The sequence below is a fragment of the Jaculus jaculus genome, chromosome 14, assembly GCF_020740685.1.
Source record: "Jaculus jaculus isolate mJacJac1 chromosome 14, mJacJac1.mat.Y.cur, whole genome shotgun sequence".
Lineage (NCBI taxonomy): Eukaryota > Metazoa > Chordata > Mammalia > Rodentia > Dipodidae > Jaculus > Jaculus jaculus.
In genome coordinates this window covers 22,921,767-22,934,584 of record NC_059115.1, presented here as the reverse complement: position 1 = coordinate 22,934,584, position 12,818 = coordinate 22,921,767, and the positions used below count along the sequence as shown (strand labels likewise).

At 53.9% G+C, this 12,818-nt stretch overlaps 1 protein-coding gene across 8 annotated transcripts in view; it reads right to left on the bottom strand.

The window, feature by feature from the left end:
* The window catches only part of C14H4orf50 (chromosome 14 C4orf50 homolog), a 102,176-nt gene that overhangs the window by 55,734 nt on the left and 33,624 nt on the right, over positions 1–12,818 (bottom strand). For 2 of the 8 annotated variants that reach the window (XM_045133642.1, XM_045133641.1), the window contains exons 3-5: positions 9,964–10,067; positions 4,909–7,329; positions 78–251 (exon numbers count right to left, since the gene is read on the bottom strand). In XM_045133642.1, coding sequence (XP_044989577.1) covers positions 78–251; positions 4,909–7,329; positions 9,964–10,067 — 2,699 coding nt within the window. Of the gene's footprint in view, positions 1–77; positions 252–4,729; positions 7,330–7,886; positions 7,943–7,986; positions 8,034–9,963; positions 10,068–11,001; positions 11,117–12,818 lie in introns of those variants that run through there. The other 6 variants (XM_045133646.1, XM_045133647.1, XM_045133640.1 and 3 more) reach the window with 6 other exon arrangements.

Sequence of the window (12,818 nt, the reverse complement as noted above, 5' to 3'; positions counted from 1 at the left end):
GCACTATCATGTTGCTGTCTGTCTGTCCTTGAGATATGGGGACAATTGAAGGGTGAGGAGGGGCTGGCACGGCTTACCTTGCCTTTGAGCTCATCCTGGAGGCCCACAGCCTTGTCCCGAGCAGCCTGCAGCTGCCAGAGTGCTGAGCCCTGGTCCCTGAGCTGGCACTGCAGGGTCCGCACCTGGTGACGGAGTCGCTGCACACACAGGCTGGCATCCTCCTCGGTGGCTCTGGCCTCACCGTCCTGGAGCTGTGAGAAGGAGACAGATTTGAAAGGAATTCTCAGGTGATACTTGCCTTAGCCTACAACCAGCTGACTCTTTCACCTGTTCTCTTTCTCTCTTTCTTCTGTTTACATTTTCCTCAGTAAAAGAAAGGGAAGGAAGGGAGGAGAAAGCGGGGACAAAAATCACCCTGAATCCTGAACCCCAGCATATCTGTTGTTCCTGTCCCTCCATTCCCACATGGCCTGAGGTGCTTCCAGAATGCATGAGTGTGAGGCCCAGGCTGGGTATCTTGAGTGTGTGTGTGTGTGTGTGTGTGTGTGTGTGTGTGTGTGTGCGCCTGCGCGCGCTCCAGAGAATCCTAGAATAATATCCCAGAGTATCTTTCTCAAAAATATGCAAAACAGGACCTGTTGACCAGGGTCTGGCTTAATCACTGCCGGCCACCATTATACTGACGCATGGTATGATGAATGTACTTTCACACACAAAGTGAGTTATCAGGCCCTCGCTCCGCTAAAGCTCCATGTCTTCAGATGCAACAGAAATGCTGACTTTCCCATGAGCCTGTCTCAGATTAGTACAACATTTCCCCAGGCTTTTCTCGGACGGAATGCCAGCTCCACGTGGGTACAGGGACATCAGGAATGAGGCAGCCCAGCCAGCAGCGCTGCGAGTGTGTTCAGGAGTAGGAGTGCTGCTGTCCTCAAATGGTCCTGTGTCCCATTCTAAGTCCCCACCATCTTACTGACATATCTACAGAGACATGAGTGTAGAGACGCACACACGTGTATGCATTTTTCCTTTATAACGTTTGTGTCTCTTTTGCTTTTCTCCCTTAGCATTGTACCCGGAGCATTCCCCTACCCCCTGTGATCAAGTGCTGCTAAAAATGCTGTTATTAGTATTTGTGGCATCTGAACCTTGCTGAACTGCTAATGCCATGGCTTGATGCTTCTCTGCCCATGGTACTGAGCACACCTCTGGCCTCTTGGCTTGAGATCACAGGTGCGGGGGGCGGGCGGTTCTGGGTTCAAGAGCATGACCTGAATGTGTTCTTGGTCAGAGTGCCAATGTGATCTTGGGCATGAGGCAACAAATAGTAAACATCTCCTCTGAAGGGCTAGGGCTCCTGAAACTGACAACACCCCTCTACCCCTGCTTGGAGCAGCCCCCACTTTATTTAAAACAGACATCTGAGAACTTGTGTGTGCGTGTGCATGTGTGAACACATGTACGTATTCACCTGTGTGTGAGGACACTTGCGCATATGTACGTGGAGGCCAGAGGTCAAGGTTGGCTGTCTTCCTTAATTGCTCTCCACCTTAGTTTTCGAGACAAAGTTTCTCACTAATTTGGCTAGACTAGCAATCAGGGGAGCCTCAAAGATCCCACTGCTTCCACTTCCTCTCCCCAGTTCTGGGCTGTCCACGTCTGGCTTGTATGTGGGTTCTAGGACTCTGAACTCAGGCTCTCGTGTTTGTATGGCCCACTGAGCCCTCTGCCCAGCGCCAGTATGAGAATTTTTAAGCCCATTAAGCTCATGCCTTTCTCTATTCCAGGCCCTGTGGGAGGTGGGGTGGGGGTCCCGAGCCACTCTGTGTGGGATACAGAGGAGTGGAAGCGAGTGAGAGGCAGGATCCATGTGGCTCCATGACTGATCGGCCATCTCCCTTCTAACAACAATAGCAGCATGTGATATACTTTTTAATTAATAGAAATTCACGCTGCGTGGGCCTGTGAAGAACAGATGGGTGCTCCGAATGGTTCCATTAAATTCTGTGCAAGACTACAAAACAACTTGGCCTTTTGGGAAGTTTGGTGGCTGGCTGCTGTCTCCTTCCTCTGACAGTGACTTAAACAAGAGCTTTGCCTTGGTCCTAAGAAAACATCCAGGGTATGATCTAATATATTTATGTATATATATGTATGTGTGTGTGTGTGTGTGTGTGTGTGTGTGTGTGTGTGTATAATATTATATATATTAAGAATTACAGTGGCAAGTCCAAGTGGCTGTCACCCAGGTCTGCCCCCCACAGTGGATGGACACTGTGAGCACATGTTTTCGTCACACACCAAACTTAGGCTTGGAGACCACAGAAGCACTGCCCTGGAGGAACTGGTAGTGGAGAGAATGACATAGACACTGGCCGCTCAACCCAGCGTGGTGGAGAAGCCTGGAGGCCGGGGGAGCCCACGAGGAGGCACTCAGTAGAGGCCCCATCCATGCCTTGGTGACAGATGCCACAGTACATGCCAGGGTGCCACCAATTTGTAGCATTTGCCCATTGTCCCCACCATAACCCAACTGCAAGCTGGCAAAACAGCACCAGCAAGTGCAGAGTGAAGAAGAGCTGTGCACGTGTCCCCTCAAGCACCCTCTGCCCAAGCTCAGAATGGGGGCTGCGTTCAACGGGAGACTCCAGGGTCAGCCGCACTTCCCGCGAGAAAGCTGCGCTGCACAGCGAGGCACGTGAAAGGCGCGGCACCCGTGGGCCCAGGTTGCAGCTTGGGGTGTGGCAGGCAGAGTGTAGGGCATTCTCACTGAGTGAAAGTTAGGGTTTCATATCCAGTGTGATAGGAAGCCTTGGGAGGGATATCACCCCAAGAATGACAGAAACAGGCACTCTTCTTCACCCTCTGCTTGTGAATATCTCCAAATCATGTGAATTTCATCTCTGTCTTTTTAAAACGTGTGTGCATATGGACGAGGCATGTGTGAAAATACACTTGCATGTGTGTGAACACGTATGTGGAGGCCCGAGGACAACCCCAGGTGTCATCCTTTGGGAACACTGTCCACCTCTCTTGACATAGGATCTCTCATTGGCCCGGAGTTCACCCACTAGGTTAGACTGGGTGGCCAGCAAACTCCAGGAACCCTCCTGTCTTTACCTCGCTGGCACAAATGGATCTCACCCTGCCTGGTATTTTTATGTGAGTTCTGAGAGATCCAAACGCAGCTCCTTATGCTTGTGAGGCCAGCACCTCACTTGCTGAGCCATCTCCCCAGTCCGACTGCTACTTTCACTATTTGTCACCTCTTGGCTATGCTCCCAAAACTCATCTTTGTCCCAGCCCCTCGCCCTCACAGCAATCAGTGACTGTCTTACAGTACACACTGGATCATGCTCTCCTGCTCAAAGCCCATTGCCCTTAGGAAAGAACAGAGGAGACTAAGAAGCTTGCTCTGATCCATCTCATGACAGTTTCTCCACCCTCTCTCCTTACCCCACACTCTCCAGGAAGAAACCACAGGAGAAACTATAATCTACAGAACTTTGAACTAAATATGTGTTCAATCAAAATATATGGAATGCTTAGAAACCTGTGTAGCTTTAAATGAATAGATTCAAAATAAGACTAGAGGGCTGGAGAGATGGCTTAGTGGTTAAGACGTTTGCCTGTAAAGCCAAAAGATACCACGGTTCGATTCCCCAGGACCCATGTAAGCAAGATGCACAAGGTGGACCATGCATTTGGCGTTCATTTGCAGTGGCTGGAGGCCCTGGTGCACTCATTCTCTCTCTCTTTCCTCCTTCCTGCTCTCCAACTGTTTCTTTCTCTCAAATAAATAAATTAAATTAAAAAAAAAACACAGAAGAGCAGACAGCCAGTGGTCTAAGCTTGGAACCCAAGAAGTGAGGAAAAGAAAAGCAAAATGAGCAAAAGGGAAGGGGAATAAAGAAGATAGTGAAAATATAAGAAGAAGCTGAGAAAGTGAAATGGGACAAACAATACGAAAAATCACTCCATGAACAAAGCAAGACCAGAGCTGAGTCTGGGGGATGGCTGATACAACTGCAGCGAGGGGACGGAGGGCGGGGAGCAGGAGCTACAGGAGAGTGCAGAGGAAGAGACAGAGGTGGATAGAGAGGGAGGGAGGGAGGGAGCAATAGAGAGATGGGGAGACGTGAGGATGTGGAAGGGGGTACAGGGGTCCCCAGACAACAAGGGGCACACAACAGCATTGTGAGCATTTCACCTGAGAGTCGGTTCTGAAAGCTCAGTGGAGTACAGTGACTCAGAGGAGCCCATTCCTGGCCTCAAAGTCCTGGGTTTATTTCGATATTTTCATTATTTATTTATTTATTTGCAAGGAGAGGGGGGGGAGGGAAAATGACGGGGCATACCAGGGCCTCCTGCCACTGCAAATGAACTCCAGACACATGCGCCATGTATGCATCTGGCTTTACGTGGATACTAGGGAATCAGACCCAGGTAGTTACGCTTTGTCGGCAAGCACCTTAGCCACTGAGCTGTCTCTTCGGCCCCATCAATGTCCCAGGTTTTTAACCACAGAGCCAACCGGTCTGAGCCCTGCTTTAGTACCTCCCGTGGGCCTGCTGCTTTGTGTGTGGCAACTTATAATACCCAACCTGCAGGATGGTGACAGGCTGTGTAGGAAACTACCAGATGGAAAAATTCAAGCTATAATCATAAAACACAAGCTCCCCTTCTGTGCTCCCATGAATCCTCAGGTAGGGTTGGACTCAAGTCTTACCTGGCAGGTGAGAAGGGAAATCTGGGGCCAGCCTGCCGGGAGTACATCCCAGCTGCCGCCGCCACTACCTCAGGCAAGCCCCTTCACTTCTCTGTGCTTAGCTTCCTCATCTGGTCAGTGGGGCTGAGGGACAGGTGAGTCTGTGGAGTACAACCTGCAGCAGAAGTGAGTCCACATACCTGGGGACCATGGCTCAGGGATCGCAGGGCCTGAGCTGGTTCCAGGAAGTTCCGTGGTTGTGGTTTGTTCTCAGGTTTCAGCCGAGAGGCTTTGCCTCCTGCATTGGTGTGTTCTTGCAGGTCCTGAGGTATTCCAGCTTCTCTCTGGGCCAGTGACAGACTGGTAGCATCAGCCCTGCATCTGGAGTCCAAGTCCGAGGAAGGTTCCCTCTGCCCCCCAACCAAACCTGCTTCCTCATCCAAGGGCGGCCCGCTGGCTGTTGAGATCAGTCGCTCCAAAGGCGTGGTCACCTGGACCTCCTTGTCTGCAGTGCATCCCTTGTCCCCTGCCATCTTGGTGTCTTCCTGGGGGTGCTGCCCTTCTCCCCAGCTCTCCCTATCCTTGTTAATCTGCAAGGTGACTTCCTGCTCCAAGCCTTGGACCCTGCAAAGAAGATGCCGGTTCTCTTCCTGCAGGGCCTGGACCATGTCTCCTATGCTCAGCACTGTGTCTTTGATCAGCTCCTTGTAACTGACGCCGACCTCAGAAATCAGGGCTCTGAGCTCCCTGTTCTCCACAGCAACGTGCTCCATCCCGCCTCGGTCTTGCCTGACGCTTTCAGACAGGGCGGTCTGCAGCTGCTGCAGGTCGGCCTTCAGTCGCTCGTTCTCCTCTTCCAGCTCGGAGATCCTGCCGTAGCTGCGCCCGTTGCAGTCCTCCAGCGCTGAGAGGGTCTGCAGGCACTGGTGGAGCTCCTGCCGGATGCGGCCCAGCTCGCCTTGCAACGTGCAGTTCATCTGCTCCAGTCTCTGTGTTTCTGCCGCTTCTCTCACGCGCTCTTTTTCAAGAAGACACACTTCACGGTGGTATTTCTCTTGGTCTCCCTGAAGCCTGGCATTGTCACACAGGAGCTGATTTCTCTCTTTCCTCAGGACAGCGAGGAGTTGATGGAAGCTGTCCCTTGTCCTCTCGGCACCCCATGGAGAGAAGATCTGGCTCCTGCCAAGCTTTGTAGAGCCCCAACCAGCTGTGTCCCCATCAGGGGATGCCTCTGGAAGAACTCTGCCTGGGTCCGGGGCCATATTTTCTTCCAGTCCAACTCCTTCACCACCATTCCTGGGCTCTGCATCCTCAGCAGAACAAGCATCAGGACACTGGCTGGATAAGGCCTGCTGAGGACATACGTCTTCCTCACTGCCCCACCCTGGGAGGACTAAGTTCCAGCTCTCTCCCCCCAAGGAGGGCACCTGCTGGCAACCCTCACCACCAAGCTTCAGGGTGCTCAGCTGCCAGAAGTACACCTCCACCTCCCTCTCCAGTTGATCTGTTTGGGGGCCATGCCTGCACTGCCCTATGCTCAGAGTTCCTGGGGGCAAGGGAGCCTCATCCCTGGCACTTGCTGTGGGCCATTTGGGAAACTGCGACACATCTTGCTCTCTTGCTATGAAAAGCCTTCCCTGGTCTGTGTGTGCCTTACTGTCAGGCTGCTCTAGGCTAGACACTCCTCCACGCTCCATGTTAGCTCCATCATCCCCAGAGTGTTCCTTCTGCAGAAGCAGACCATCCACAAAGCATGGCTTGCCCTGAGCCCTCCTTAAGATATCTTGGCCCTTTCCTGCTGGGAACTGGCCAGGGTTTGACCATGGCTCTCTGATCCTATGGTCCCTAGAGCTGAGGGCAATGGGAACTGCTTCCTCCTCTGATGATAGGAGGCCCCAGCTACATACATCCACCCGCTCCCTCCTGCTCAGGGACTCAAGGACTTCCTGTGAACCAGAAGCCATCCCCTGCAGAGACAGCACTGGAAACTGTGGCAGGGGCCAAGGGTAACAGGCAGTGGCTGGGGTGTCCAAAGCCCCACTGTCCTCCTGCATGCCCTCCGGGGTTTGGGTCCCAGGCGCCAAGCTCGGATTCTCACTGCTCTCCTGACCTGGCTGGCACTGGTCACGGAACTCTCCCTCCATCATGCTCAAAGTCCCCCTCACTCCCCTCTCCTCTTCTCTTGCAGCCAGACCCTCACTTCTCGTTTTCCACATGTCTCTTGGACCCTTGGGCCCATTCCTGGAAAAGGGGCCATTTAACATGTTTGGGGACACCTGAGTAGGAGAGAGGTCACAGCTTCTTGTCCAGTAATGACCCCAGCCAGGGCATGCTGTGGCCCCGGGGCTGTGCTGGGGCCTACCCTCCTGTGCCACTCTGGTCTGGAGTTCCTGGTGGGGAGGCTCTTGAAGCAGTATTGGCAGCAAGGGCTCACATTCCCCAGCAGGTCGCCAGAGTGGGAGCATGGACTTCTGTGCCAGGAGGAAGGGCTCCTGGACTGGAGTGGCCGTGAGACTCTCTGGAGCCCTCACCAGGGGCAAGGAGAAGAGCCGCTCTTCCATGCACTGGCCCTGGGGACAGCCACGCGGCAGGAGAACCTGTCCATCCTGGGAGGACTCGCCCTGTGGATAGAAAGAGATCAGGTGTGTGGCAGCCCTTCTCACACCAAGCCCTGCCCACCTCCGACCACACATCCCCGATGGTACCTGAGCCTCCTCACCCAGATGCGCATGCACATAACTTCCTACACTGCCAAGCCTGTGGTCGCATCAGGTCCTTGCACGAGTCCTTCCCACTGTCCAGGACTCTCCTTTCCCTAACAAGGCATACACCTCACGCCACTCAGATGTCATCAAGCTTTGCCTCCCCCAAACACCTAAGCACCCTGTAGCATTGTCTGGCCACCTCTCCTTATCTTCTGTTTTTTTTTTCTCAATTTTTATTAATGTTTTCTATGATTATAAAAAATGTCCCACGGTAATACCCTCCCCCCTTTTCCCTTTGAAATTCCATTCTCCATCATATCCCTTCCCCATCTCAATCAGTCTGTCTTTTATTTTGGTGTCATGATCTTTTCCTCCTCTTATGATGGTCTTCTGCAGGTAGTATCAGGCAATATGAGGTCATGAATATCCAGGCCATTTTATGTCTGGAGGGAGCGCATTCCTTTGGCTCTTACATTCTTCCCGCCACCTCTTCCGCATTAGACCCTGAGCCTTGGAAGGTGTGATTGAGATGTTATTCAGTACTCCAGTCACTTCTTTCCAGCACTATGATACCTTCTGAGTCATCCCAAGGTCACTGCCATCTGAAAAGAGAAGATTCTCTACCCAAAGAGAGAGTAGCATTAATATTCTCCTTATGTTCTATAACACCCCCCCCATCACACCTACAGCACATGACTTCCTATAGCTCTGGACTGGCATCCACAGCATCAAAAGCTACGGAAAGTTATTAAGGAGCCTCTGGCTCATCAGGGACACACGGTGCCTTTCTAGGGCTCAGTAGCCTCCTGTGGCTTGGGCTTCCATCTTGGGTGGCACACATGTAGACATCAATTGCATGTAGAAGGTTCTAACACACAGCATTCACAGGAACTGTCCACTCATCTTTGCTGTGCCCTAGGCCTGGTGTAGTGCCAGGCTCAGCTGAGGGGCTTTCTATGTAGTTCTGGGTGAGACTTTATAGTCACCGTCCCCATGTGTTTATCCAGGAAGACGCCACATGGCGGGCACCCCTCGGCGAGGCAGGAGGGAGGCTGGTGCTGGCCGGGTTTTCTGCCAGCCTTGGGCTGCTCTGGGTCCCTGAGCTGTGCGACCCAGAGTTGTGGGCAGGCTCATGGTTGGGCCTCTGAGCAGCAGGGAGGGGCTCATCCTTGAAGTGGCACACCAGCAGCGGAGTGCCTTCAGCGGAGGGAATGGAAGGCCAGCCAGGCTGCCCTGGGAGATGGGGCCACCTGAGGGTAGCACTGTGGTGCCCATCTTCACCACTGCCGCAGCATTCCTCCTTCAGAACCCCAAGAAACGTGTGCAGGGTGAGGAGTGCTGGGGATCTGCAAAGCCAAGTTCAAATCCCATCTCTGACCTGGGGGAAATGACTTAGCTTCTTGGAGCTGCACCCCTCCCCTGTAAAATAGATACTTAAGTTAAAAGAGATTGCCTGGGTCTCAATGGCAGGGGTGAAGGGAAGACTGGGCACAGGGATGAGATCAGAGACAGTGGAATTAGAGGAAACCATTATAGCTGATTTGTGAACACAAAGAGCCTGCTCAAAGAGAAGTGCATGGTCCCCCAGTTCCAGGGATGCAGCTCCCCTCAGGACTTGGCTCCTCAGCCAGGGGCCTTGGCCTGTTCTCCATTGGCAGCATGGGAGCATAGGGTCAGGAAGTGTCCAAGGGGCCCCTGGTAGCCAGGCATTGTGATGGCAGCTCAGGGTTAGGACTAGGGGCCAAGTGGAGTTAGGAGGGACTTCATTTAACAAGTGGGATGCAGAGCATCCTGTCACACTGGGTTTTGTGACCAAGAGGCAGACCCATAGCCTTCCTGCGGCTGTGCCACAGTTCCAGGACTGTAAATGGGATGTCTGCCCTACGGGATGTCTTCCCGTCCTCCCTGCCTTCTGGGGTCTAGCAGAAGGGTCGCTCTAGTAGGAAGCTCCGCTCCCCTGTGGCTGCTTTGTTGCTGTGCAGCTGGAGGGGCAGAACGTGAAGGCGCTGACGCCTGTGTGAGCGAGCACAGACGTGAATGAACGCGTCAGTGAGGACTCTTCCTGTTCACAGCAACACAGCACATCAGGACTGCACTCCCCGCTCCGCTCTGATCTTCAAGACAGGAAATGGAAACTAGGAAGGACAGCGGCTTTCCACAGATTCAGGAAGAAAGTTGAGACCCTACTCCTGAGTCCTGGGGGGGCTGATGTGGCCAGAGTGGAGGCAAAAGAGACTGGGGCCCTGATGCACCTGTGGGGCTGGGAGCCCTGGCAGCCTACAGGTGTCGTTCTGCTTGGAAGGGATGGGGACAGCACCTGCCCTATAGACTTCAGTGAGGAAAAGCCTGCCATGGGGCAGCCCAGCTCAGACATTCAGTAAGAGTTTCCTTTCTTCTCAACCAGATCTCAAGACACTACATTCTACCTCCTTTGCAATTGTTTCCAGAAAATCCTGCACCCAGAATTTCCTCACTTCCCAGTGAGAAGCATCTTCCCAAGGAGGCCACACTGCCTGCTGAGGCCCTTTCACATGCAGAACTCTGTCTCACCTGCCCATGCTCAGAGCCTGCCACTCCCCGGAGCTCGCCCGTGGTCCCTGAGGTGTTACACGGTCCGTCTCCAGTGCTGTTGCAGAGACCTTTGGAGAGCCGGTCTGGGGCAACAAGATGCTGGGGTTAAAAAGAGTCCTGGGAATTCTGTCATGAAGGCCACAAAGGGCCATGTCCCCTGTGGTTAGGACCAGAAGTACCCCCCCCCCACATACACACACAACTCAATCCTTTGAGTTCTCAGTGACTGTTGATGAACCCCGGCTTTCTGAGTAAACTGAGGCTGAGAGGTGAGACATGAACACCAAATGTAAGCAGAGGAAACTCCACCGACCCCAGCACAGTCTCACATTGGCCGCTGCCCTGAAGTCTTCCAAACCTCTGGTGTTCTTATCTGTCAGCAGGGTGACACCTGTCTCCAACATGATGAACAAACCTGCCAGGTCATCCACAGACCCAGCAGCTATGCTCCCCCAGAGCTGCTGACAGGTGACACCAGCTGCAGCAGCCCTGTGGTACACTGAGGCTGTGGCTACACTTGGGATTGGATGACCAAGTGTAGCAGGGATCCAGGAAGCCATGTCTGAGTCTGCAGGGCAATGGTCCCCACGAGGTAGGTTGGGGATGAGGATGAGAGGCCTCGAACCCCTAACAGCTCTCAGACCTGCCACATGTGAGTCACATGCCTGTAGCTTGAGCAGTGACCAGGGGCAGGGCACTAGAACGGCCCCTGCTCACCAAAGAGGCTTCTGTGAAGGCCATTCTTGCTGTCACTCTGCAACATGATGGACCTGGCTATGTCCTTTAGAGCCGACAGAGCAAATCCAAGTCCAGGTGAAAGTAAATCAGAGACCCTGTCTGTTGACAGCCACCTCTGGTCTCACCTCCACCAGCAGTGTGACATTGAGAAGCACCTCTACCTCTCTGAGCCTTGGCCCTTTCTTTGTAGAAATGGGGACCCCCGACCCAGCATCCTAAGAACTCTGTGAGGTCAGTCAGATGGCCCCTCACCCACCACGTGATCCAGCACCCACACACCTGCTGAGGCCTGAACTCTGCAGGCAGCACTGAGGTGGCTTTGACTTCCGCAGGCTTCCATTGCCTCCACTCTGGACCAGGAAGGGGAGTCACCCTGAGCACTGTCCAGGACCCCCTTGAGGGAGACAAAGAATTGGAAAGTCAAGAGAACCCCAGCTGAAGGGTCTGCTCCAAGTCTGCCCCCACATTCCTCCCGCAAAGGCCAAAGGCCGAGTCTTCTCCAAGGTGAGGAAGCTGAGGCTCAGTGAGCAGTGCTTTTTCTTTTGTGTTTGGTTTTTCTAGGTAGGGTCTTGCTCTAGTCCAGGCTGACCTGGAATTCACTATTAGTCTCAGGGTGGCCTTGAACTCATGGCGATCCTCCTTCCTCTTCCTCCTGAATGCCAGGACTAAAGGTGTCTGCCACCACGCCCAGAAGCAGTGGCCTTAAAGCTGCCCGTGTAGGCCCCACTGCTCCTGTTGGCACTGGGGCTCCTTTGGGTAAACAGTAAGGGGCAGTGCTCTGCCTTCCAAGCAGATAAGGCTTTCTGGGCTCCGTGCCAGCGCAGCTCTCTCTGTCCCGCCGAGTGAGGTCACCTGGCAGGAGTGTCAGCACTCCCATCCTGGAGCAAGTCCCAAAGGTAACATTAGCCATGTGTCCTGAGTGGCGTCCTCTGCGGACCACCCCCCCCCCGCATCCTCCCAAGCCTGTACAAAAAAAAGTCAAGCATGTGTGTGTGTGTGTGTGTGTGTGTGTGTGTGTGTGTAGAAGTGTGTCCAACAGTTGGTGCTGGCCATGGTGATACAAGGTGCCTCCTTTTCCTCTGTGAGCAGAACGGAGGGTGAGGCCAGCAGAAGAACCCCAGCTGTGCCCATGCCCCCTGTCCAAAACTGAGGACAGATTCCCCGGTTCCCACTGCCTAGGACCATCACTGAGGCCACCTTCATCACTGGGCAATGAGCGCTTCTAGGGAGGGACCCTGGCTTCATCTGTCTGCAGCCCTCCCTCAGCCTAGCACAGAGCCGGCGATAAGGAGCGGGCAGGCAGGACGTCAGCGAAGCAGCGAACTGTGCAGGCCGCGTGGAGTCAGCGGTGCTCCCGCCAGGGGCAGCGGCTCGCTTAGGCGTCACTTGCACCCAGGTCGGAATGTTGGCCTTTAACAAAGCCCACCATTGCCCTCCTGGCTGTTTCTCCTATTTCCCCTCATGGTCTCACAGCTGTAGGAGAGCCTTCCACACACCCTGTGACCTGCAGGGCTTCACGTCACTCCCACCACAGCACAGAATCCACGCCAAGCTGAAACAAGACACTGGAGGTCATGCATGGGTGTCAAGGCCACGCTGGTGTCGTGTGGGTTTGTGCCTCCGGGCCGGCCGCATCCTGATCACACACTCACTGCCCCGGGCCTCTAAACAGGCCTTCCTCCTGCTCCTTTAGAGAATGGTCTGAGAGTCAGCCCCCTGCCAGGCAGCTCTCAGCACCTGGCTCCCAGCATCCTCCTCACCCCTCCCAGCGCCCAAGAGCTCCATCAGACTAAAATGGAAACTGGATCTGGCTGCCTGCTCTTCCTACCTTCTTCCTCTGCACGGCAAGATGAAACCTCCTCTGCCCTGCATCATACCTCACTTTGTTCTTCCCCCCACCCCCCCAGTTGTGTTCCCTCACAGCTTGAGGTCAGCAGCTGGATGGTGGCTGGTCCAAGTGGCCAGTTGGGGGGACCTGGGCAAGCCCCAGGGTATCACAGTGTCTGTCCCTCATCTGTACCTGGGTGTGTGGTAAGTCTGTCCTGGGCGCATGCTTATCATGAAAGAAGAATAAACACAGGATACATGTGGAAAAG